The 24589-nt window shown below is 47.4% G+C and overlaps 1 protein-coding gene across 2 annotated transcripts in view; it reads left to right on the top strand.

The window, feature by feature from the left end:
- The window catches only part of TNR (tenascin R), a 459197-nt gene that overhangs the window by 412689 nt on the left and 21919 nt on the right, over positions 1–24589 (top strand). For both annotated transcript variants that reach the window (XM_088461904.1, XM_088461903.1), the window contains exons 19-21: positions 3479–3575; positions 6300–6461; positions 12760–12923. In XM_088461904.1, coding sequence (XP_088318030.1) covers positions 3479–3575; positions 6300–6461; positions 12760–12923 — 423 coding nt within the window. The remainder of the gene's footprint in view (positions 1–3478; positions 3576–6299; positions 6462–12759; positions 12924–24589) is intronic.

The raw sequence follows: 24589 nt of genomic DNA, 5'->3' as shown, positions 1-24589 counted from the left end.
CCGGCACAGACCCCCGGCTCGATTCTTCACCACGGGTCTACCATCAGACCGGAACAAGGCTACGGAGCTGCGGAAGGTATTGCACACTATGCTCCAGGCTGGAGTTATAGTGCCTGTTCCATTCTCCCAGAGGGGCCAGGGTTTCTATTCAAATCTATTTTTGGTACAGAAACCCAATGGGTCATATCGTCCGATTCTCAACCTCAAAGCACTCAACAAGTCTTTGCGGGTCCCGAAGTTTCGGATGGAGACCCTACGGTCCATCATTCTGGCGCTGGAACCTGGGGACTACATGGTGTCATTGGACATACAGGACGCTTACCTGCATGTCCCTATTCTTTTGCGCCATCAAGAGTTCCTTCGGTTTGCAATCCGCAGCGACCACTTCCAGTTTCGGGCGTTACCTTTTGGCCTGGCGACAACTCCACGTGTTTTCACCAAGGTGATGGCGGTCATGGCGGCTTCTCTGCGGCTGCAAGGAGTCCGCATGTTGCCGTACTTGGACGACCTGTTATTGGTGGCAGGATCTCCAGAGCTCCTGTTACACCACTTGGACCTGACCATTGCACTGCTGCAACGGCACGGCTGGCTAATCAACTGGCAGAAGTCCACTCTAATCCCGTCTCGGAGGATTCTGCATCTTGGAGCCTTATTGGACTCGGGACAGCAAAGGATCCTCGTGATGGAGGACAAGATCTCTGCTTTACAGTCAAGGGTGCGCAGTTGTCTGCACAGCCGCCGGGTGTCCTTACACTCGGCGATGAGGTTACTGGGCTCCATGGTGTCGGTGTTCGACATGGTGGAATACGCCCAGTTTCACTCCAGACCTCTGCAGCACCTGATCCTGTCCAAGTGGAACGGGCTGCCTCAGTCTCTGAAGTTCCAGACGATTGTGCTCACCCCGGAGGTTCGCCTGTCCCTTGCGTGGTGGTTAAAGACGACCCACCTCAACAAGGGACGTCCGTTCTGGGTTCCAAATTGGGTCCTGTTGACAACGGACGCCAGTCTTCGGGGCTGGGGAGCAGTTTCGGGTCCACACTTGTTCCAGGGCAGGTGGACGCCGACAGAAGCGGAGCTTCCAATAAATATCTTGGAACTCCGTGCGGTCTTCAATGCTCTCCTGCAGGCACAGCGGTTTCTCCAGGGTCACCCGGTGCAGGTCCAGTCGGACAATGCTACCACCGTGGTCTACATAAACAGGCAAGGAGGAACTCGCAGTCGGGCGGCTCTCGTAGAGGTCTCTCGGATCCTGGTTTGGGCGGAGCGCAATCTTCCGGCCATATTAGCGGTCTTCATCCCGGGAGTGCTAAATTGGGAGGCGGACTTTCTAAGTCGCCAGGACGTTCATCCAGGGGAATGGTCCCTGCACCCGGACGTTTTTCAACTACTGGTGGACAGGTGGGGTCTTCCAGAAATCGACCTCATGGCGTCCCGGCACAACAACAAGTTGCCGGTGTACGGGTCTCGCACAAGAGACGAAGGGGCGTCTCTGATGGATGCTCTGTCCGTCCGGTGGACGTTCAGGTTCGCATACCTGTTCCCTCCGGTCTCCCTTCTTCCACGGGTAATCCGGAAATTCAAACAGGAAGGAGGGACGCTCCTGTTGATAGCTCCCGCGTGGCCCAGACGGCACTGGTTCTCAGACCTTCAGGGTCTGTCCGTAGACAGTCCTCTGCGGTTGCCGCTACGACCGGACCTTCTGTCTCAGGGTCCTTGTCTTCACCCGGACCTGACTCGGCTGTCTTTGGCGGCGTGGCTGTTGAGACGGCCATGCTGAGGTCCCGGGGGTTTTCCAGCTCTGTGGTGCGTACCATGTTACAAGCTCGGAAACCGTCTTCCGCGAGGATATACCATCGCGTGTGGCATACGTTCTTCCAGTGGTGTCGACCGAGAGGTTATGCACCGCGGGAGTTTCGTCTGTCTTGGATTCTCGCCTTCCTGCAAGCGGGACTAGATCATGGGCTTCGCCTTGCTTCTTTGAAGGTACAGGTTTCGGCCCTATCTGTCTGGTTTCACCGTAGGATTGCTACAATCCCGGATGTGCGCACCTTTATGCAAGGTGTTCTCCGTATTCAGCCGCCCTTTGTTCCACCTGTGGCGCCTTGGGATTTGGCTGTGGTCCTGAGGGCTCTCCAAGGACCGCCGTTTGAACCGCTGGGCTCAGTGGATATTAAATGGCTAACAGCTAAGACTGTTTTCCTTCTGGCCGTTGCTTCGGCCAGACGTGTTTCTGAGTTAGGGGCTCTTTCTTGTAGACCCCCTTTCTTGGTTTTTCATGGGAACAGGGCAGTGCTCCGCACTCGGCCCGAGTTTCTTCCCAAAGTTGTTTCCCAGTTTCATGTTAACGAGGAAATAGTTGTTCCAGCCTTTAACTCACCGGGTCTTTCCGTGGGTGAGGCCTCTTTGGATGTTGTGCGGGCCTTAAGGACTTATGTTGACCGCACTTCTTCGTTTAGGAAGTCGGACGCTTTGTTGTCCTCTATGGCTTCTGTAAAAAGGGTTGGCCTGCTTCAAAGCAAACTTTGGCAGCCTGGATCCGTATGGCTATTTCTGAAGCTTATCTTCATGAAGGCCTAACGGTCCCTCCTTCTCTGAAGGCTCATTCCACTAGGTCTGTGGGTCCTTCGTGGGCAGCTCGACGTGGTACCTCGGCAGTTCAGATCTGCAAGGCTGCTACCTTCGTGAGGTATTACAGGTTTGACACCTTCGCCTCTCAGGATGCTTCCTTCGGGCGGCGGATTCTCCTTTCTGCACAGGAGCGTCCCCACCCTTAAAGGATACTGCTTTGGGACATCCCCAAGGTATCCTGTGGATACCCTATGGGCCCTGAAGTAGAAAATATGAGATATGGTAAGAACTTACCCTTGTTATCTCTATTTCTACGAAGTCCATAGGGTTCCACAGGACTCCCGCCCTGTCGCACCTGTGCTGCAGATGGGCTTTGCTCTGGTCACCGGTTTTCCGTCTCCCTCTGGTGAGAATGTGATTCTTGTATGTGTCCAGATCTTTGTTCTCTCTCTTCCTTCTCCTCCTCCGGCTATGGCTTGGTAACTAACTGAGGTGCCTTGGCCCGGGGGCGGGGTATAGGAGGGGGACCTAGTGCATCCTGGGAGGCTGAAAGCTTAACTCTTTGGTGCCCTGCGACTGACGTCACACCTATACCCCAAGGTATCCTGTGGAACCCTATGGACTTCGTAGAAATAGAGATAACAAGGGTAAGTTCTTACCATATCTCATATTTTAATTTATTTCTCAGTTTCCAGAACTAGTTATAATATTTAAAAATAATACAAAAAATGGTGTTAGTACTGCGTGCCCTGAGTACTGACAGAAAACAAGCACTGGTCGGTACTATTCTTCTGTGCCGATCAGAAGAACCTCTCCATAACTCTACTCTGTGTTGCATATGAAAAAAAAAAAAAGAAATCCAAAAAGGTTTGACCCCTGTCACATCTGATGGCATCTTCTTTCCTTTTAGGTGTTTCAGAGACGCCAGAATGGTCTGACAGATTTTTTCCGGAAGTGGGCTGACTATCGTGTGGGTTTTGGGAACCTTGAGGATGAATTTTGGCTGGGTAAGTCACACCATCATTATACATGATAGCCACACTTTGGGAGAGATCTATCAAAGCTTATAAAGAGGACAAGTGGAGAAATTGTCCACAGCAACTAATCGGCTTCTAGCTATCATTTATCTAGAACATTCTATAAAATGTTAGCTAGAAACTGGTTGCTATGGGCAACTTCCCACTTGTCCTCTTTAGAAGGTTTGACTCATCTCCCCCTATAATCAGGAGTGTTTTAAGTGAGGAGGGGGCCTGTGTGCATCCAACGGGCTGGCCCCCTCCTCTCTGGCAGTGAAGTAGACTCTGGCTTTGTGCACATTCGCAGGTCTCCAGGAACATGGTGCCCCCGCTATGTTCCTGGAGACATCTCTAGCAGGAATGCGCAAATCACATGCAATTTTCCCATTGTTTTAAGTCTGGAGAACCGGTCGACGCGGGACTCCAGAGAGATATGTATAATAATTATATGGGTTCAGGATGTGTCACTGCACACCCTGCACCCTTTATAGATACACCAATGCCTATAATATACATTTAGTCTATAATTTACCATATCGACTCCTAAAAGAGACCATTTACCTATATAATCATATTGCATACAAGGCTACAATTAAAGAAAGTGTGCCCCCTCCCCCCACTCGACGGCACATGTTCCCAGTAGACTCTGGCATCCTGCCATATCCTATCTGCGTTTGCAGGTTCCATTTTCTGGGTGTTTTTTGTAGTGTGCATGTGCAGATATCTGGAAATATGGCACCCGTGCCATGCGCCTATAATGAAATATGCAGTGCCATTGTAGAGGTCATTTACAGTGAATGGGTGCAGGGTGTGCAGTGTGCACCCCCCTAGACCAGGGGCTCCCTGGCTTCAACTGAAATGTACCTACAATAATGGAGGAAGCCATTTTGTTAGCTGAGCCAACATTCCTGAAAGTGCAGCCTATGATCTCAGTAGGATATGTAGTTACCAGTGAACGGTGAGACTTCTAAACGAAACATTGGATCAGCCAATCAAATGTCTGCCAGTGCTGTGTATAGGTCACAGTTATAGTTAAATTTACTTTTTAAATTGAAACTTTACTTACCTTCTAAACAGTGTATGTGTTCTATGGCATTTAGCTAACCTAAGAGCAATCAAGAAATGAATGCCAAGCTCAAATGTAACAAATATACACACAAATGTTCTATATGCAGAATAACGAATAGCTTATGTAGAAATTAACATCTCTTGCATATAAAAGAAATATTACATATAAATAATATATAGGGGGAGATATATCAAACCTTAGAGAGAGAGAGAGAGAGAGGAAAAGTTAGCCATAGCAACCAATCATTCAGCTACTAGCTATCATTTATCTAACACAACTTCCCCACTTTGGGTTAGATATATCAAGAAATATAAAGAGTAGAGCAATGGACCTGTGGAGAAGTTGCCCATAGCGACCAATTAGCTTTGAGGCAGCAGTTATCAAGACCATAGATAATTATAAGTAGAAGCTGATTGGTTGCTATAAGGAACTTCTCCACTCTTTACACTGCTTGATACTGTATATCTACACCCAATCTCTCATCGTAAGCTAAGGTTTGATACATCTCCCCGGAAGTCTTTATATTTGCACATATGCACAGTGCATATTTAGTCTGAACCAGCCTGTAAAATCACTAGGAGTAGGTGATACTGAGGCATGAATACATTATATATATGGTGAAGTTAATCCATACTTGTCTACCCTTCCGATCGGCCAGGAGCCTCCCGAAAATCCCACTCCCGGCCCCCAGGAAAGGCAGGCAAGCCTCCTTTGGGCCCCCCTGTGGTTATAAGAGAAACCTTGGCAGCGGGGGAGACCGATTGGCTAAATTGTAATTTTGACCCCGTCCCCTGTTTCACAATGCTGGTAATCTTGGCATTGTGTAGCGGGGGTGGGGCCAAAATTATGCAATTATGCAATCATGTGGCCACGCCCCCACTCTGCCCACACACCTGTCCGGCCACTCCCTCTGCAATGCCGATCTGGCCGCTCCCTGACGGAAGGGGCAGCCAGAAAGTCGGTAACCCTGAGTTAATCAAGTATTACAGACAAATTACTAATGAAGAGCTCAGCTATGTATCATATCTACTTAATTGTACATTTTTAATGAATTAATTTAAAACCTTGCTTATGCAGACTCCATTACTAGAAAGCCCCCCTTATACTGTTGGGCATTGTGCCTTCCCTTTTAAAGTGTTTTCAAGCAATCCCATAGGAATTAGGGTTTGTTATTTGTTTTGTTTTTTTAATAGCAAAATGAAGCATAGGTTATTATCACTGATGCTGTTTGCATTGAAGGACATTTTCCCCTAAAAACAGTGCTAGATTTATATGTATACAATGCTGCAAGAGGACAGGGAAGACAGCAAGCATACCGTTCAGTGCTAGTGACAGGATGAGACAGTCAGGTGCCACATCAGCTATAATTACTTCCTCTTTTTGAAAGCTGGCAACAGGAGCATAAGGCAGATATTATTAATATTACTATTCTGCAGGGAGATGCTCCATCACATTAGGCTTAAACATAGTAATACCATTTTTATTATTCTTAGAGATTTATTTGTCAAAATGACATTCCTACTAATATGAGTATATATTTGGGTTTAGTCTTCTACTAATATATGCAGACAGACACTGGTAAGTAGTCATGCCAAGATTTATACTAAGGTTTAAAATACACTTATTCTATGTTACTACATCTGCAGGGCTGGATACGCTTCATCAGTTAACTTCTCAGGGCCGTTACGAGCTGAGAATTGACATGCGTGATGGACAGGAATCAGTGTACGCATATTATAACAAGTTTTATGTGGGCGATCCACGGAGCATGTACAAACTGCGCATCGGGGACTACAATGGGACTTCAGGTATGGAATATAGATTTAAAGCTCAGCCTGATACACAGGGTTCTCCATAAGCACCAGGACAGTGAAATGAAAACTGCTATATTTACTGTATGCTCTGACAATTGGGATTTGAAACAATAATGATGAAATGTTGGGACAACTACAGAATGTCAAATTGTATTTATTTCTGTTGTTCTATATTGTGTCACTCTAGCTCTGCTGTGCGCAGTCCCTCATTACTGTTGGAAATGATGTGTGTGCTGGTGTTAATACTGCAGAGTTACAATACAGTATATAGGTACACACCAGCGGATGATTCAACCCAGTTACTTAACCAGTAGTGTCGGTTTATTGAAAGATAGCAGGTACAGCCGTACTCACTGTTACATTTACACTAGTGGATGGGGCTGGTGAGTTTGTGCTGCAAATGAATGGGTAGCAGTGCAGGATGTTGGAACAACTTTATATGCAGGTATTAGCCAGGTCTCTAATAGGAGTAGAGTAGGAGACTTCTGTCTCTCACCATGCAACATCGACCGCCTGTGCCGCCCACTTTCCCAGCCCCCGAGAAACTTGGAAACTTGTCTACCTTTCCAGGTGACTGGGAGCACCAACCGATTTTTGGGAGCCTCTTGGCCATTATGGGAGGGTAGGCAAGTATGTCTTTGACAGTGCATGAAGTATTGGGACAATTGGATGTCAAGTGTTTGTTATTGGTCACATCAGTTCAGCCTATGCATGACCTAATTTCCCCTTCCTGTGGTGATCTTATCTGCCCCAGTCAGTGGCGTAACTAGGGGGGGTCGAGCAGAGCGCGAGCCCTGGACGCCATCAGATAGGTGGCGCAGGGGGGCGCGCCGGCCGCGGTCCAGGACACTGGTTTCAAGACAGTGTAGTGTGGTCTACAGTACTACACTACACAGTGAGAAACACATTGCCGCCGACAGTGTCTTTGTTTTGGCAGCCAATGAGAGTCAGACAGACTCTCATTTGCTGCTGCATCCACGTTCGGAGCTGGGCTGGAGCTCACTCATGAGCTCCACCTTCTGGCTCCCACAGTGGGTGATGGGAAAGACGTCATGAGGCCTCTCCCATAGTGCAGAGAGTGCCGGGAGGACGGAGGAGCGGACAGCGGCAGGAGCAGGATCGGGGATTCGGGTAAGTGTTGTTTTTTTGTTTTGTGTGTGTCTTTGTCCTATATATGTAAGGGGCACTGGCACTGCATAGGGGAGGGCACTGCATAGGGTGGACTACTACAGGGGGCACTATATAAGGGGCACTACTGGGGTCACTGCATAGAGGGGACCACTACTGGGGGCACTGCATAGAGGGGACAACTACTGCATGCACTATATAAGGGGCACTGCATGGGGGAGGGGCACTGCATAGTGTGGACTACTACAGGAGGCACTACTGGGGTCACTGCATAGGGGAGACCACTACTGGGGGCACTGCATAGGGGGGCCACTAGGGGCACTGCATAGGGGTGACTACTACTGGGGGTACTGCATAGTGGGGACTACTACTGAGGGCACTATATAAAGGGCCACTACTATGGGGGTACTGCATAGGGGGGCCACTGCATAGGGGGGACTACTCCTGGGGACTACTGGGGCCACTGCATAGGGGGGGCACTGCATAGGGGGGACTACTACTGAGGGCACTACATAGGAGGGGACTACTACTGGGGGCACTGCATAGGGGGGGGCACTACTGAGGACACTGCATAGGGGGGACCACTACTGGGGGCACTGCATAGGGGGAACTACTAGGGGCACTGTATAAGGGGCACTACTGGGAGCACTGTATAAGGGGGACCACTACTGGGGGCACTGTATAAGGGGGGCCACTACTGGGGGCACTGCATAGGCGGGACCACTACTGGGAGCACTGTATAAGGGGCACTACTGGGAGCACTGCATAGGGGGGACCACTACTGGGGGTACTGCATAGGTGGGGGCACTGTATAAAGGGCACTGCATGGTGGGACCACTACTGTGGGCACTGTATGGGCACTACTGGAAGCACTGCATTGGGGGGGGGCACTTCTGGGGACACTGTATAAGGGGGACCACTACTGGGGGCACTGAATGGCGGGACCACTACTGGAGGCACTACTGGGAGCACTGCATAGGGGGGGGGGCACTACTGGGAGCACTGCATAGGGGGGACCACTACTGGGGGCACTGCATATGGGGGACCACTACTTGGGGCACTATATAAGGGGGACCACTACTGGGAGCACTGTATAAGGGGCACTGCATATGAGGACCACTACAGGGGGGACTGTATAAGGGGCACTACTAGGAGCACCTCACAGGGGGACCACTACTGGGGGCACTGTATAAGGGGCACTACTGGGGGCACTACATAAGGGGACCACTACTAGGGGCACTGTATAAGGGGCATTACTGGGGGCACTGTATAAGGTGCACTACTGGAGGCACTGCATAAGGGGCACTGCATATGGGCCACTGCTGGGGGTACTGTATAGGGGTGCATTAATTGGGGCACTGTATAAGGGGCACTATAAAGGGCACTGTATATGGGTGCACTACTGGTGGCACTGTATAAGGGGCACTACTGGGGGGCACTGTATAAGGGGCACTACTACAGGGGGCACTCCTACAGTGGGCATTTCAAGAGGGTCACTACTACTGGGGGCATTAAGGTGCATATGGACTGGAAAGGAATGTTCCCAGAGTGACAAGAAATGGTGATGTGTTATATTGACATGCCCACATTTTCCAGTGGCCACGCCCTTGTGACATGTGACCACACCTACTTTTCAGCACGCGTCTTCGGCGCATGCACATACTTGGGGGAGGAGGGTAATTTTTTTAACTTGCCCTGGGCTCCAAATACCATAGTTACGCCATTGGCCCCAGTACAATGCTGAATCTGGTCACTTCCATCCTCACAGAGGGCCTGATTCAGCAAGGAAAGCACAGGAGAGAACGCACGCACGTGGCTGATGTTGTCGTACTGCCATGCGTATGCATCGCACTGCGTGTGCACAAACTAGCTAGTGCGATCGGGTAAGCATATGCAGACTACACGCAACGTGTACGCAGACCCCTTCCAATATTGATTGACAGGAAGTGCCGTTTGTGGGTGGCGACGGGGGTTGGTCGGGCGAACACAGGTCTGCCTGTGCATTGGGACGCCATTTTGGGGGCGTCCATAAATAAGCCAGTGCAGCGACAGACGCAGTGCTGAGACTCCGTGCACACAGGAAGTTGCCAAGATTCTGCGCGAGGTCAGGTCAACCACTATTGTGCGTATGGGTCTGATGGTTCTCGATGTTACCGATGTCTACGCTATCTTGCATACTCATCAGGCTTTGAGTAAAGGGAGCTAGGCGGTTTAATATGGGGCTGGGCGTCTGCATCTTGTGCTGCGGTCTCTGTGCGTATGCATTGATTAGCTTATCCTCACAGCGGCTGGGTGCATGCGTCTGCTAATGTGCGTTCCTTGCTGAATCAGGCCCAGAGAGTAGTACAACTCAGAAGTAAGAGGCTAGATTGTAGTCCCTGGTTATTACAGTACTGAATTACTTTGTCAATATGAATAATAGGCAATGGCACCTACAGGCACAATTTTCTTTTTCTGCAAAAAATTAAGAGTAACAATTGAGAATTCCGGCATATTAAGCCCAGTCAAAAAGCAATCTGAGCAAAAACTGTACAGAGCCCCTTTATGTTCCTCAGAATGCTGTTTGGAGAAATCTGCTTTATAATAATGCAGATTTCTCCTAACAGCATGCTGAGGAATATACAGTTACCACTGCAGCAGGTGAATATAATAATGATGGAAAAGTGACGCTTTGCCAAACAAGGCAATTAAAGAGATGTAACACACTATGGCAGCTCTATGAATAGACTCACTGTCTCTCAAACAAAGATACCAATATGTAGAATTAGTATTTTAAACCACACCTGATCTGCAATTAATGAATTGTAAAAGGTATGGGGTACAGGTCGGGACTGGATTAAGAGATGGGGGGCATTGTGTAATGTGCTCCACACCGCGCGGGACTGTATGCTATGAATGGAATAGGACTGTATGCTATGAATGGAATAGGACTGTATGCTATGAATACAATAGGACTGTATGCTATGAATGGAATAGGACTGTATGCTATGAATACAATAGGACTGTATGCGATGAATACAATAGGACTGTATGCTATGAATGGAATAGGACTGTATGCTATGAATACAATAGGACTGTATGCTATGAATGGAATAGGACTGTATGCTATGAATGGAATAGGACTGTATGTTATGAATGGAATAGGACTGTATGCATGATAATGTGGGTTAGTAATTAGTATGAATGCTAATACTATGGGGGCGATTCAATTGTTTATCTGGAGGCTATTTTTTTTAAGGCACCCGACAGAGCAATTTAATTGTTGCTACGTCTGAGCGTGATAGACGCTGGCGCCAACATTTCTGCTCGCACCCTCAATCATAATTAGGTTGCGCTAAGCGCAGTTAGGGCACCCTGACTAGAACTTTAGAAGGGTTGTAGCCATTTTACACAGCTAAACGCGGTCTAATAGGGTGTGATGAGGGCGTGAAGAGGGCAATAATTAATTAATGCCCAGAACAATTGAATTGCAAAACTGGGCACTCATTAATTATCACCACCTCTGAGTACTGTAAGTGTGTATATATGACAGTGTATGTCAGTTTGCATTTATAAATTCATTTGGCCAAAAAATATTATTTCTTTTCAATATTTCAAACTCTGTGTGATAAAACTATTAAAACACATAAATGTGACACCCATGCTGACTGGCAAAGAGTGCCCCCAGTTGCTGCCAATGCAGTACGATACCACAATGATGCAATACTAGTGGGCTGAGCAACAGCCTTTTTTCCTTTGGTACTCTTTCCCCATAGAAAATATCTGAATAAAGAATATGGGTTTTATTATGTAAATAATCACAGAGAGACATTTCTAACAATAAACCTGAGTAATGATACTGTGGGGATGTTTACAATATGTAGGGGAACACACAACTCATAGCAGTTTTAGACCTCAAACCTTGGGCTCTTTGTCCATAATCTGGGTGGACGCCTCTAATCCATTCCTGCTTTACTGTCAGCTAGGCACCCCACTTATAGGAGGTTTATAGTATACTGGTATTAAGACCAACAGGTTTAGTTCTTGTACTTGGGTGAAGGCAAATCCATTTTTTTTCTCCTGATTCTTTTTGCAGCAGCAATCCAGCAGGAACTATAATACCCAACCAGACCTGTTTCTAGCTCTCTCTTCATATACCCTCTCTGGGTTCCCATGCTGGAGCGTTGTGGGTAGCCTGGTGATCTAAGTCTAGGTCAATTTGGATTGATGGTCCTTACATTGAAGGGGCTTGTTTGGGACAAGGTAGCTGACACTTTTCTCTGTGTAGCATTGAAGAATCTTGGCTCCTGAGGGCCCCATTTAACACTGATCCTAAATACCAGCGACATATTTTGTTTAGTATCGCAGTGATACAAACGTATATGCCACTGGTATTCATCATTACATATACTTACCCCTCCAGCGAGGTGCAGTGAAGTCTTCCTTGTTTGCGGGGTCCTCCACTCCGCTGCTGGTAGCCTATTGCTGCCAGCAACGGGCTACTCTGTCATGCGCATGGGCAACGGTAAGCCTGCACATGTCCTGACTGATTAACCTGGTGGGTACCCGGCAGTGCCTGGGAAAGAATGCTGCCGGGTCCCAATTGCCGACAATGGTCAACCACATCTAAAGCTGGCGAGAGCAATGCAGTGACAAATTTATAGATTTATAGATTACCGCTGTTTGCTAAATACAGAAAGGATGACCTAACCCCTTTAGTGAGTGCTAAAGGGATTGTGCATCGTTGTTAAATGGGACCCTAAGTCTGGTAATGAGGGTCTCACATCATGGAGTAGATTACTTATAATAGGAAAGACATATTACATTATGCTTGAAAAAAAAGGTGAAAAAAGTGAAATGTTTTGGCGAGCAGGATTATCCTATAGTGGAAGTATTCTGGACATTAAAGGGAATCTTATACACTTTCCGCCCTGTGTATATTTCTATGCATGCGCATGTATATAAATATGCACAGGGCGGAAAGTGTAGAAGAATACCCAATTACAGGGGCAGTTCCCAATAATCAGAGTGTACTGTGGGGACAAATAGTTACAATAATCGTGCTGCTTGTCTGTTTATTTTTCTGTTAGTAAATGGTAATTTGTATGCTTTAGTTTAGCATAAATCTAGAATGACAATACTGCTGACATACTAAATATTTGCACTAATATTGTGTTTCCTGAAGGGGATTCCCTTACTTACCACCAGGGGCGCCCATTCTCTGCCAAGGACAGAGACAATGACGTTGCTGTAACAAATTGCGCCTCGTCATATAAAGGAGCCTGGTGGTATAAGAACTGTCACCGCACTAACCTGAATGGAAAATATGGAGAGTCGAGGCACAGCCAGGTAAGAAGCAGCTGGACTTGTTATTTTCCTGATAATAGATAAATAAATGTTATATTACTAAAGGTGTAAAACTAATGCAATTGTAAGCACAGGGAGCTTATCTGCTATGGGGTTCATGCCCTGAACGTTAGCAGGAAAAGACGCACGCATGCCAAGTGCGGTTATCTTAAACAATAACTGTAGCATACTAGTAAATAATAAATGCGAAAGTCCTGCTACCCAGTTTGTACAGAATATAATAATAGTGTATTGTGAAATCCACAAAGGCTAATAATGTCTTCACTTTGTTACTAGTAAATTCAAAAATACAAATTAAATTAAAGGACATTAAATTAAATACAAACATCTGTTATTTTCGCCTTTAAAAATCCTGTCCTTCTGTTGTTTAAATGGAAATGTCAATTATGTAATGCGAATAGATGGCTGCAACTTCAAATAGCATAGCAGCCATGCTATCTAATTATGTACAACCGGAGAGGACAATTCATTAACATCCAATCAGCACTTCTGTACCAGCACTTCCCACACTAGCACCTCTGCAGCAGCACTCCTGCACAAGAACCCTCTCACCAGCACTCCCAAATTTGCACCCCCTCACCAGCACTCCCACACCAGAACCCCCCTGTCTGCACTCCCGCACCAGCTTACCTCTTGCCAGTACTCCCTCACCAGCACTCCTTACACTAGCACCCCCTCACCAGCCCTCCTTACACCAGCACACCCTCATCAGCCCTCCTTACACTAGTACTCCCTCACCAGCACTCCTTACACTAGTACTCCCTCACCAGCACTCCTTACACTAGTACTCCCTCACCAGAACTCCTTACACTAGTACTCCCTCACCAGCACTCCTTACACTAGCACCCCCTCACCAGCCCTCCTTACACCAGCACACCCTCACCAGCCCTCCTTACACTAGTACTCCCTCACCAGCACTCCTTACACTAGTACTCCCTCACCAGCCCTCCTTACACCAGCACCCCCTCACCAGCACTCCTTACACCAGCACCCCCTCACCAGCACTCCTTACAGTAGCACTCCCTCATCAGAACTCCCTCACCAGCACTCCTTCACCAGCACTCACGCACAAGCACCTCCTCATCAGAACTCCCTCACCAGCACCACCTCACCAGAACCCCCATCGCCAGCACTCCCGCACTACCATCCCCTCTCCAGAACTCCCGCACTAGCACACCCTCATCAGCACCCCCACACCAGCACACCCCTCGCTAGTACCTCCTCACAGCACTCCTGACCAAAATCCCTACATCAGCATTCCCGCACTAGCACCCCCTCACCAGCCCTCCCCCACTGGCACCCCTGCACCAGCACCCCCCTTGCCAGTACCACCTCACCACAACCCCTGCACCAGCAGCCCTGCACCAGCACCCCCACACTAGCACACCCTCACCAGCACCACTGCATCAGCACACCAGGGGATATATTTACTAATGGTCGATTTTGATTGATTTTAATTCAATCTAAAACAATGGCCCTCATTCAGAGCCGCTCGTTAGCGGCAGTACGCTCGTTCCGAGCGATGTTTGCACATCTGCGCATGCGTACGCTTTTTAGTACGCATGCGCGAACCAGTCAGTGCGGCCGAAAATCGTTTGTACGCTATATAGCGAGTGCCTGCTATTTTGAGTGACAGAATGAGGCGTATGTGGGTGGTAACAGGGGAAGGTGCTTGAAAATGGGGAGTGGAGATCCGAAAGCAGGCGTGCTTAAAGGTCAAAACGGGCGTTTTATGGGTGTGTATATTTAAAACAGCAGCGTCATTGACCACGTCACTGGGTTATTTTAGAGCCAGAACTGCTCGCAAATTTGTGGTAGCAAACACCAACCACAAGAATAGCGAGCAGTTCATACGCTGGTCGATGTACTCGATTAATCTAATAAATAGCGGACATGACGTAGGATGCGTGCGGCCAGGGGGCGTTTTTAACAAATAAACGAGCGTATGTTTTGCTCGTTCGTTCAGACTTAGAGGTGTGAACAGACTGCAATGTGCGTACGGATCATTTGAATAGCCACCCCTTGTTTTTAAACGAACGACCGCAAATAGCGAACGGCTCTGAATGAGGGCCAATGTTGCATTTCTGGGGCTAAATCACACATTTACTAACAGACTATTTTTTATTTTGTTTTTAGCATTAGTAAATGTGCGATTTAACACTAGAAACACAACTTCGTTTTAGATCGAGTCAAAATCGACCTTTAGTAAATATTCCCCCAGTAGTTTTCAAATTCAGTTTTACACTATTTACTGAACATGCTGGTACAAATTGCTGTAGACGATACTGCTGAAAGTCATTTTAGAGGCAATGCGTTCAGTTGAATGCAAGGTTCAGGCAGAGTCTTGCACTGTGTACTTTACAAGTAATTACGAGAGGGAAAATCTCTATGGAGTGCGAGTGAAGACAAGAGAGGCAAATCTTCCCAGATAACACGTTATAATATTATTGTAATAACATGAGAGGTTCCAGCAGAACCTCAATGCTAATTTCATCTGCTGCAATATGTTGTGTAAAATCAATAAGGTTAATAAGTGCTTTCAATGTTAGCTTAAAGCTGCATTAGCACCTTAGTGGCAGTGTTTTTCAAGGGCTCCTGTGAATTTTCACTCGACCCGGGAAAACAGACTAAGGGCCCCATATAATAATACACAAGAAAAAGATAAATGCGCTTCCACACCAGCTGTGTATATATAAACAATACATTTATTTCAACAACCAAATAGCAAAAAATGGTATTAATAAAATAAATAAAAGGAGAAAATGCCGGCAATCACATATACGTCAAAGTATTTTATTATATTATATTCAAACAGTGTGGCCACAGTATATTCATATTTTATGCATGCTTTGAATAGTGAATATCTTGAACAATAATGATGTTTTGGTGAAGAGCATTGAGACTGTAAATGCAATCCTTATCTGAGAAAAGCTGTTCTGTAGGATATCAGTCCTTTGTAGCAGCAAGTCAGTATTATTTGTTAAAAGCAAAAACCGTCTAGATGTGTTAAAGTAGCAGTTTATGGGAGCAAGCTGGGAAAATTTATTGCACACACCAAACAGTATTGTTAGTAGCATTTAGCAAGCGTCATTTGTTAGTTGTGAAAATAGTCACATATATTCATAAGCATATTCATGTCCATGTAGAAACCAGAAATGTATACTTAATTACCGCTTTAAATTAGGGGTGAGCGGGTTCGGATTTCTGAAATCCGAACCCCCCCGAGCCCCCCCGATCCGAGTCCGATCCGAGTCAGGCTCGACTTTTCCCGCCTGACTCGGATCTGAAATCGAGGCAAAACGTCATCATCCCGCCTTCCGAGTCTCGCGGGTTTTGGATCCTATATAAGGTACCCGCGTCGGCGCCATTTTCTCACTCGGCTGTGGACAGTGAAGAGGGAGGGTGGGAGTTAGGGCTGTGTAGTGTAGTGTAGTGTAGTGCTGCTGTTGTCCACTACTTCAAAGTCCATAGGGGCTGGCTGTGTTGTGCTGTGCTGCTGTTGTTAATAGGGGCTGTGTCCACTACTTCAAAGTCCATAAGGGCTGGCTGGACTGTGTTGTGCAGTCAGTTCTCCATAGGGGCTGTGTCCACTCCAAAGTCCTGTGCAGTGTCCCAGTCCTAAAGGGGTGCTGTAGTGTTGTCCAGGGGGTGCACTGTCCATCAGGGGTGCTCCCCCCAAGTGCTAAAAAAATAATATATTTTCTGTGTTTGTGAATTGTGTGCGCAGTAGCCGCACGTGCATCAACAAAGTAGTGACAAGCGTGCGCCTGTGTCATAAGTAAAGGGCCGGCTGGCTTGACCGTTAAAGGGTGCTGTAACCCCCGAAAGTACACTCCAGTCCAAACCAAAAAAAAATTATTTTCTGTGTTTGTGAATTGTGTGCGCAGTAGCCGCACGTGCATCAACAAAGTAGTGCCAAGCGTGCGCCTGTGTCATAAGTAAAGGGCCGGCTGGCTTGACCGTTAAAGGGTGCTGTAACCCCCGAAAGTACACTCCAGTCCAAACCAAAAAAAAAATTATTTTCTGTGTTTGTGAATTGTGAAAGTACACTCCAGTCCAAACCAAAAAAATAATTATTTTCTGTGTTTGTGAATTGTGTGCGCAGTAGCCGCACGTGCATCAACCAAGTAGTGCCAAGTGTGCGCCTGTGTCATAAGTAAAGGGCCGGCTGGCTTGACCGTTAAAGGGTGCTGTAACCCCCGAAAGTACACTCCAGTCCAAACCAAAAAAAAAAATATTTTCTGTGTTTGTGAATTGTGTGCGCAGTAGCCGCACGTGCATCAACAAAGTAGTGCCAAGCGTGCGCCTGTGTCATAAGTAAAGGGCCGGCTGGCTTGACCGTTAAAGGGTGCTGTAACCCCCGAAAGTACACTCCAGTCCAAACCAAAAAAAAAATTATTTTCTGTGTTTGTGAATTGTGTGCGCAGTAGCCGCACGTGCATCAACAAAGTAGTGCCAAGCGTGCGCCTGTGTCATAAGTAAAGGGCCGGCTGGCTTGACCATTAAGGGTGCTGTAACCCCCGAAAGTACACTCCAGTCCAAACCAAAAAAAAAATTATTTTCTGTGTTTGTGAATTGTGTGCGCAGTAGCCGCACATGCATCAACAAAGTAGTGCCAAGCGTGCGCCTGTGTCATAAGTAAAGGGCCGGCTGGCTTGACCGTTAAAGGGTGCTGTAACCCCCAAAGTACACTCCAGTCCAAACCAAAAAAAAAATAATTTTCTGTGTTTGTGAATTGTGTGCGCAGTAGCCGCACGTGCATCAACAAAGTAGTGCCAAGCGTGCGCCTGTGTCATAAGTAAAGGGCCGGCTGGCTTGACCGTTAAAGGGTGCTGTAACCCCCAAAGTACACTCCAGTCCAAACCAAAAAAAAAATTATTTTCTGTGTTTGTGAATTGTGTGCGCAGTAGCCGCACGTGCATCAACAAAGTAGTGCCAAGCGTGCGCCTGTGTCATAAGTAAAGGGCCGGCTGGCTTGACCGTTAAGGGTGCTGTAACCCCCGAAAGTACACTCCAGTCCAAACCAAAAAAATAATAATTTTCTGTGTTTGTGAATTGTGTGCGCAGTAGCCGCACGTGCATCAACAAAGTAGTGCCAAGCGTGCGCCTGTGTCATAAGTAAAGGGCCGGCTGGCTTGACCGTTAAAGGGTGCTGTAACCCCCGAAAGTACACTCCAGTCCAAACCAAAAAAAAAATTATTTTCTGTGTTTGTCAATTGTGTGCGCAGTAGCCGCACGTGCATCAACAAAGTAGTGCCAAGCATGCGCCTGTGTCATAAGTAAAGGGCCGGCTGGCTTGACCGTTAAGGGTGCTGTAACCCCCGAAAGTACACTCCAGTCCAAACCAAAAAAAAAATTATTTTCTGTGTTTAGCCGCACGTATATATCAAATTGATATAACATAAATGGAGGACCAAACTTTCTCCGATAAAAATAAAATAGAGAAAGATCAAGAACCACTTCCTCCTAGTGCTGAAGCTGCTGCCACTAGTCATGACATAGACAATAACATGCCATCAACGTCGTCTGCCAAGGCCGATGCCCAATGTCATAGTAGAGGGCACATACAATCCCAAATGGCAAAGTTCAGGAAAATGACCTTGAAAAAGACATTTAAATCAGCTGAAGAGAAACGTAAACTTGCCAATATGCCATTTACGACACGGAGTGGCAAGGAACGGCTAAGGTCAATCCCTAGTATGTTCATGACTAGTTGTTCAGCTTCACATGACGATGGAAGCCCTCCTCCCACTAAAAAAATCAAAAGAGTTAAGCTGGCAAAAGCACAGCGAAGAACTGTGCTTTCTAAGAAGATACCACAAATCCCCAAGGAGAGTCCAAGTGTGGTGGTGGTTGCGATGCCTGACCTTCCCAGCACTGGGCGGGAAGAGGTGGCTCTTTCCACCATTTACACGCCCCTGCAAGTGCTGAAAGGAGCACCCACAGTCCACTTGCTGATATGCAAATTGAAGATGTCACTGTTGAAGTACAACAGGATGAGGATACTGGTGTAGCTGGCGCTGAGGAGGAAGTTGGCGAGGAAGATTCTGATGGTGATGTGGTTTGTTTAAATCAGGCTCCGGGGGAGACAGTTGTTGTCCGTGGGATGAAAAAGCCCATCACGGTCATGCCTGGGCAGAAGACCAAACATTCCACCTCTTTGGTCTGGCAATATTTCTATCCAAATCCGGACAACAACTGTCTTGCCATATGTACCATATGTAAAGGTGAAATAAGTAGGGGTAGGGACGTCAACCACCTAGGAACATCCTCCCTTATACGGCACCTGCAGCGCGTTCATAAAAAGTTACTGTCAAGTTCAGAAACTTTGGCTAAGACCGTAAGCAGTTCAGGGACACCTAAATCCCGTTGTCCTGTTGTATCCAAGCGCCTGCAAACCACACCGTCAACTCCCTCCTCGTCAATTTCCTCCTTAGTCAGGATCGGAAGTAGTCCTGCAGGCCATGTCACTGGCATGACTGACTCTCCTATCCGGGATTCCTCCGGAGGATCCTGCATTGCTACGCCTACTGCTGCCGCTGCTGCTGTTGCTGCTGCTGGGAGTCGTTCATCATCCCAGAGAGGAAGTAGGAACACCACTACTTTTACTAAACAATTGACCCTCCAACAGTCCTTAGCGAGGAGGATGAAGTACGACAGCAGTCATCCTGAAGCAAAACGTATAACTGAGGTCTTGACTGCTATGTTGGTGTTAGACGTGCGTCCGGTATCCGCCATTAGTGCAGTGGGATTTAGACAATTGATGGAGGTAGTGTGTCCCCGGTTCCAAATCCCGTCTAGATTCCACTTCACTAGGCAGGCGATACCGAGACTGTACAGAAACGTCAGAAAAAGTGTCCTCAGTGTCTTGAAAAATGCCGTTGTACACAATGTCCACTTAACCACGGACATGTGGACAAGTGGAACAGGGCAGACTAAGGACTATATGACTGTGACAGCCCACTGGGTAGATGTATCACCTTACGCAGCAACAGCAGCAGCGTCACCAGTAGCAGCATCTCAGAAACGCCAGCTCGTTACAAGGCAGGCTACGCTGTGTATCACCGGTTTCAGTAAGAGGCACACCGCCGACAACCTCTTAGAGAAACTGAGGGAAATCATCGCCAAGTGGCTTACCCCACTTAGACTCTCCTGGGGATTTGTGATATCTGACAACGCCACCAATATTGTGCGGGCATTACATCTGGGCAAATTCCAGCACGTCCCATGTTTTGCTCACACAATAAACTTGGTGGTGCAGAATTTTCTGAAAAGCGACAGGGGCGTGCAGGAGACGCTTTGGGTGGCCCGAAAAATTTCTGGCCACTTTTGCCATTCAGCGACTGCGTGCCGAAGACTGGAGCGCCAGCAAACACTCTTGAACCTGCCCCGCCATCACCTGAAGCAAGAGGTTGTGACGCGGTGGAACTCAACCCTCTATATGCTTCAGAGGATGAAGGAGCAGCAAAAGGCCATACAAGCCTATACATCCACCTATAGTCAGGTATGCACCTGACTCAAGCGCAGTGGAGAATGATTTCCGTGTTGTGCAAGGTTCTCCAGCCCTTCGAACTTGCCACACGTGAAGTCAGTTCAGACACTGCCAGCTTGATTCAGGTCATTCCCCTCATCAGGCTTTTGCAGAAGCAGCTGGAGAAAGTGAAGGAGGAGCTAAGACGGAGCGATTCCCCTCGGCATGTGGGACTTGTGGATGAAGCCCTTCATTCGCTTTGCCAGGATTCCAGGGTGGTCAATCTGTTGAAATCAGACCACTACATTTTGGCCACCGTGCTCGATCCTAGGTTTAAAGCCTATGTGGTGTCTCTCTTTCCGGCCGACACAAGCCTGCAGAGGTGCAAAGACCTGCTGGTGAACACACTGTCAGCTGAAGCGGAACGTGACACGTCAACGGCTCCTTCTTCATTTTCTCCCGCAACTGGGGCTGCCAGGAAAAAACTTAGGTATCCTAAGCAACCCGCTGGCGGTGATGCAGGGCAGGCAGGACCAAGTTTGGACATCTGGTCCGGACTGAAGGACCTGGCAACAATTTCTGACATGTCTACTGTCACTGCATATGATACTGTCACCATTGACAGAATGGTGGAGGATTACATCGGTGACAGCATCCAAGTAGGCATGTCAGACAGTCCATACCTGTACTGGCAGGAAAAAGAGCTAATTTGGAGGCCCCTGTACAAACTGGCTCTATTTTACCTGAGTTGCCCCCCCTCCAGTGTGTACTCCGAAAGAGTGTTTAGTGCAGCCGGGAACCTTGTCAGCGAAAGGCGTAGGAGGTTGCTTCCACAGAATGTGGAGAAGATGATGTTCATCAAAATGAATTATCAGCTCTTCCAGGGAGACCAGCCTCCAGAAGGTACAGAGGGACCTGTGGTGGTGGATTCAAGTGGGGACGAGTTAATACTTTGTGAGGATGAGGATGTACACACTGAAGAGGGTGAGGAATCGGTGGATGAGGAGGATGAGGATGACATCTTGCCTCCGTAGAGCCAGTTTGTGCAGGGACACATTAATTGTCAGCTTGTTTTGTGGGGGCCCAAACGAACCAATCATTTCAGCCACAGTTGTGTGGCAGACCCTGGCGCTGAAATGATTGATTTGTTAAAGTGTGCATGTCCTGTTTATACAACATAAGGGTGGGTGGGAGGGCCCAAGGACAATTCCATCTTGCACCTCTTTTTTTTCTTTGCATTATGTACAGTTTGGGGCCTAGTTTTTCTAACTGCCATCCTGTCTGCCACTGCAGTGTCACTCCTAGATGGGTCACGTGTTTGTGCCGCCCACTCGTGTCGCTTAGCATAGTCATGCAGCTACCTCGGTGCAACCTTTTGGACATAAAAACACTATTGTGAGGTGTGAGGTGTTCAGAATAGACTGGAAATGAGTGGAAATTAAGGTTATTGAGGTTAATAATAGCATAGGAGCAGAAAAACCTACAAATTCTGTGATTTTAGCTGTTTTTATGGTTTTTTTCAAAAAAATACAGATCCAAAACACAAAACCCAGAACCCAAAACACGGAAGGGTGGTTTTGGCAAAACCAATCCAGATTCAAAACGCGAAGAAAGATCCAAAACCAAAACACAAAACACGAAAATTGGCCGGTGCACACCCCTACTTTAAATTTCTAACCTCTCTCGATGGGGTGGATTACCTTATCCAGGTTCAGCAGATATCATTGCTCCTGTATTCAGGTGAATATCTCCCGCTTGTTCCACATATTAATCCCCTCCACGATGTTGCAATGCCACTAACTCCTCTAGACGGACACCCTGCTTCTTGCCTCCGTGTCTGCGGTCAGAAGCCTGGTCCGTGTATGAACCTGCGTTCCTGGTACAAGGATCAGCTAAAGTGCATGGTGTATTGTGCTGCTTCTCCTAACCTAGTGTGCAGCTAGGTGACTGTATCGCATCCCACGCGCTGCCGCTCACATCTCTTCTCGATTACGTATCACTGGGGAATGAGTTAATTAACGCGTTTCTCCGCCCCTGGCTGTCAGTTAATAATAATCCTTATTACCAGAAGCATAGTTTATTTAGTATCACAGTGATACTAACGAACATGCCATTGGTATTTAAAATCACTTACCCCTCCGGCGAGATCCACCAAAGTACTCTTCCTTGGAGGCATCCTCCACACTGTTGCTGGCGGTATGCAGTCGCGAAGCCGGCGGACGTAATCCCAACAGCCGGCTTCCCAACTGCTTTATCCCAGCGAGGGTTAAATGACAGGCATCTAAATCTAGATGCCTGTCATTTTACCGACGCTGGGACACCGGCGCCTGGCATCCCGATCGAAGTGATGCCGGGTGCCGAGCGCGAATAGCTGCGGGGGTGGGGAGGGTTAGGTTTAGTTCTCCCTGGGGGGGGACTTAGGGTTAGGCACCCCCCCGGGAGGTTAGGGTTAGGCTAGAGGGAGGGAGGGTTAGGCAACCCGGGGGGGGACTTAGGGTTAGGCACCCCCCCGAGGGACTTAGGTTTAGGCGGTGGGGAAGGGGGGTTAGGTTTAGGAACTTAGAGGGGGGATTAGGGTTAGGCACTGGAGGGAAGGTTAGGGTTATGCACCCCTAAGGAGGAGGGTTAGGGGGGGAGGTTAGGTTAGTAAATACTTACCTTGGGACGATCGGGATTTTCAGCCATGTCGGCCAGCCGCTGTCGGGCGGTAATTCATACCGATTCCGTTGCTGGCAGCCTATCACTGCCAGCGACGGGCTGTTGTGTCATGCAAATAACAGTTTCACCTGGCGGGGACTCGGCAGTGCCAGCAATGGGGAACGTATCGCTATTGCCATCTATAGATGTAGTAAGCGGTACAGTAACAAACAGCGGTAAGCCAGGTTTACTGCTGTTTCTTAAATACTGAAAGGAGGACATAACCCTTTTAGTGAGTGGTAAAGAGGTTATGTCTCGTTAAATGGGCCCTTAAACCCTACGTATGAACCGTCAAGATAAAATATATTGTTTAGTATTAGCCTGACATTGCATTGGTTTTCTATTACAAAGTAATGTATTAGCTACCCACTCCATTACTGACAGCCATAGCATCCCCTACGTATTTTGGGCCATACCCTAAATGAACTGATGCTGGTCATAAAGTTGAGACTGCAGTCATTTTAGTTGCTGTCAGCACTGTGCAGGACTGCATGGGACAGTGTCATGATGTGAGGATGGGTATAGAGGCCAGTAGGATGCCACACACTTTGAGAGATTTATAGAGGAAGGAGCAGAGCAGAGTAATAAGGTGAGGATGGGCAGAGAGGCCAGTAGGATGCCACACACTGAGAGATTTATAGAGGAAGGAGCAGAGTAGTAAGGTGAGGATGGGTATAGAGGCCAGTAGGATGCCAGAGACTGAGAGTTATATAGAGGAAGGAGCAGGAAGAAATGGAGTGTATGCGCTTGACTAATTAGCTGCCTAAAATTAAAATAGTAATAGTGCAAAAAGTGTTTAAGCGCTTGTGGTGATCTGAGCGGACAAACAAAACAAACATACAAATAACACATATATGTTTATGCTCTTTTGTTACTAATGAGAGTGGCAGCTTGCTGGTATCTTATCAGCGTTGCTGTGGGTGGGAGTCCGTATGCCCGTTCCTCTCCTAACTGTCCCTTACTATACCTCAGAGTGTCCGGTGATAGCGGCGGTCTTCTCCCTTGCACGGGGTGCCTTCTCACTCCGGAACACGACTCTGCTTGCAGCGCTGTAAGTGCGGCCGCGGCAGCCGGGTATCTGCAGGCTCTAGCGGTGAGGACTGTTCCACGTGACTTCAAACTCTCCTGCTCCAACGCGTTTCGGACCTCGCTGGGTCCTTTGTCAAGGATAGGGATTGGGCTGCTCATTGCCTCTATTTATACAGTTCTTTATTAAGTGCTAAGTTAAAACAGGAAGTCTGTACCTTGTGACTTCCTTCTTTTTTTGGTGGCATCCATGTGTTGTCAAATTTTTTTTTATTTTTTTTTAAAATAAAATCCACTTTAAAATCCATATATTAGTCATTTGTATTTCTTGCCGGTTCGCTGCTCATTCTATAAATACTATGTGTGTGTAAAATTATTAAAAGGATATTGTCATGTATGAAGATATATACTAGGAATTCTATGTCATTTTTAAAATTTATAAAAAAGCTTTTAG

This window comes from Taudactylus pleione, unplaced genomic scaffold (assembly GCF_031769625.1).
Source record: "Taudactylus pleione unplaced genomic scaffold, aTauple2 ptg001123l, whole genome shotgun sequence".
Classification (NCBI taxonomy): domain Eukaryota; kingdom Metazoa; phylum Chordata; class Amphibia; order Anura; family Myobatrachidae; genus Taudactylus; species Taudactylus pleione.
Note: the sequence above shows the minus strand (reverse complement) of the source record. Positions and strands in the feature narration are given on the sequence as shown.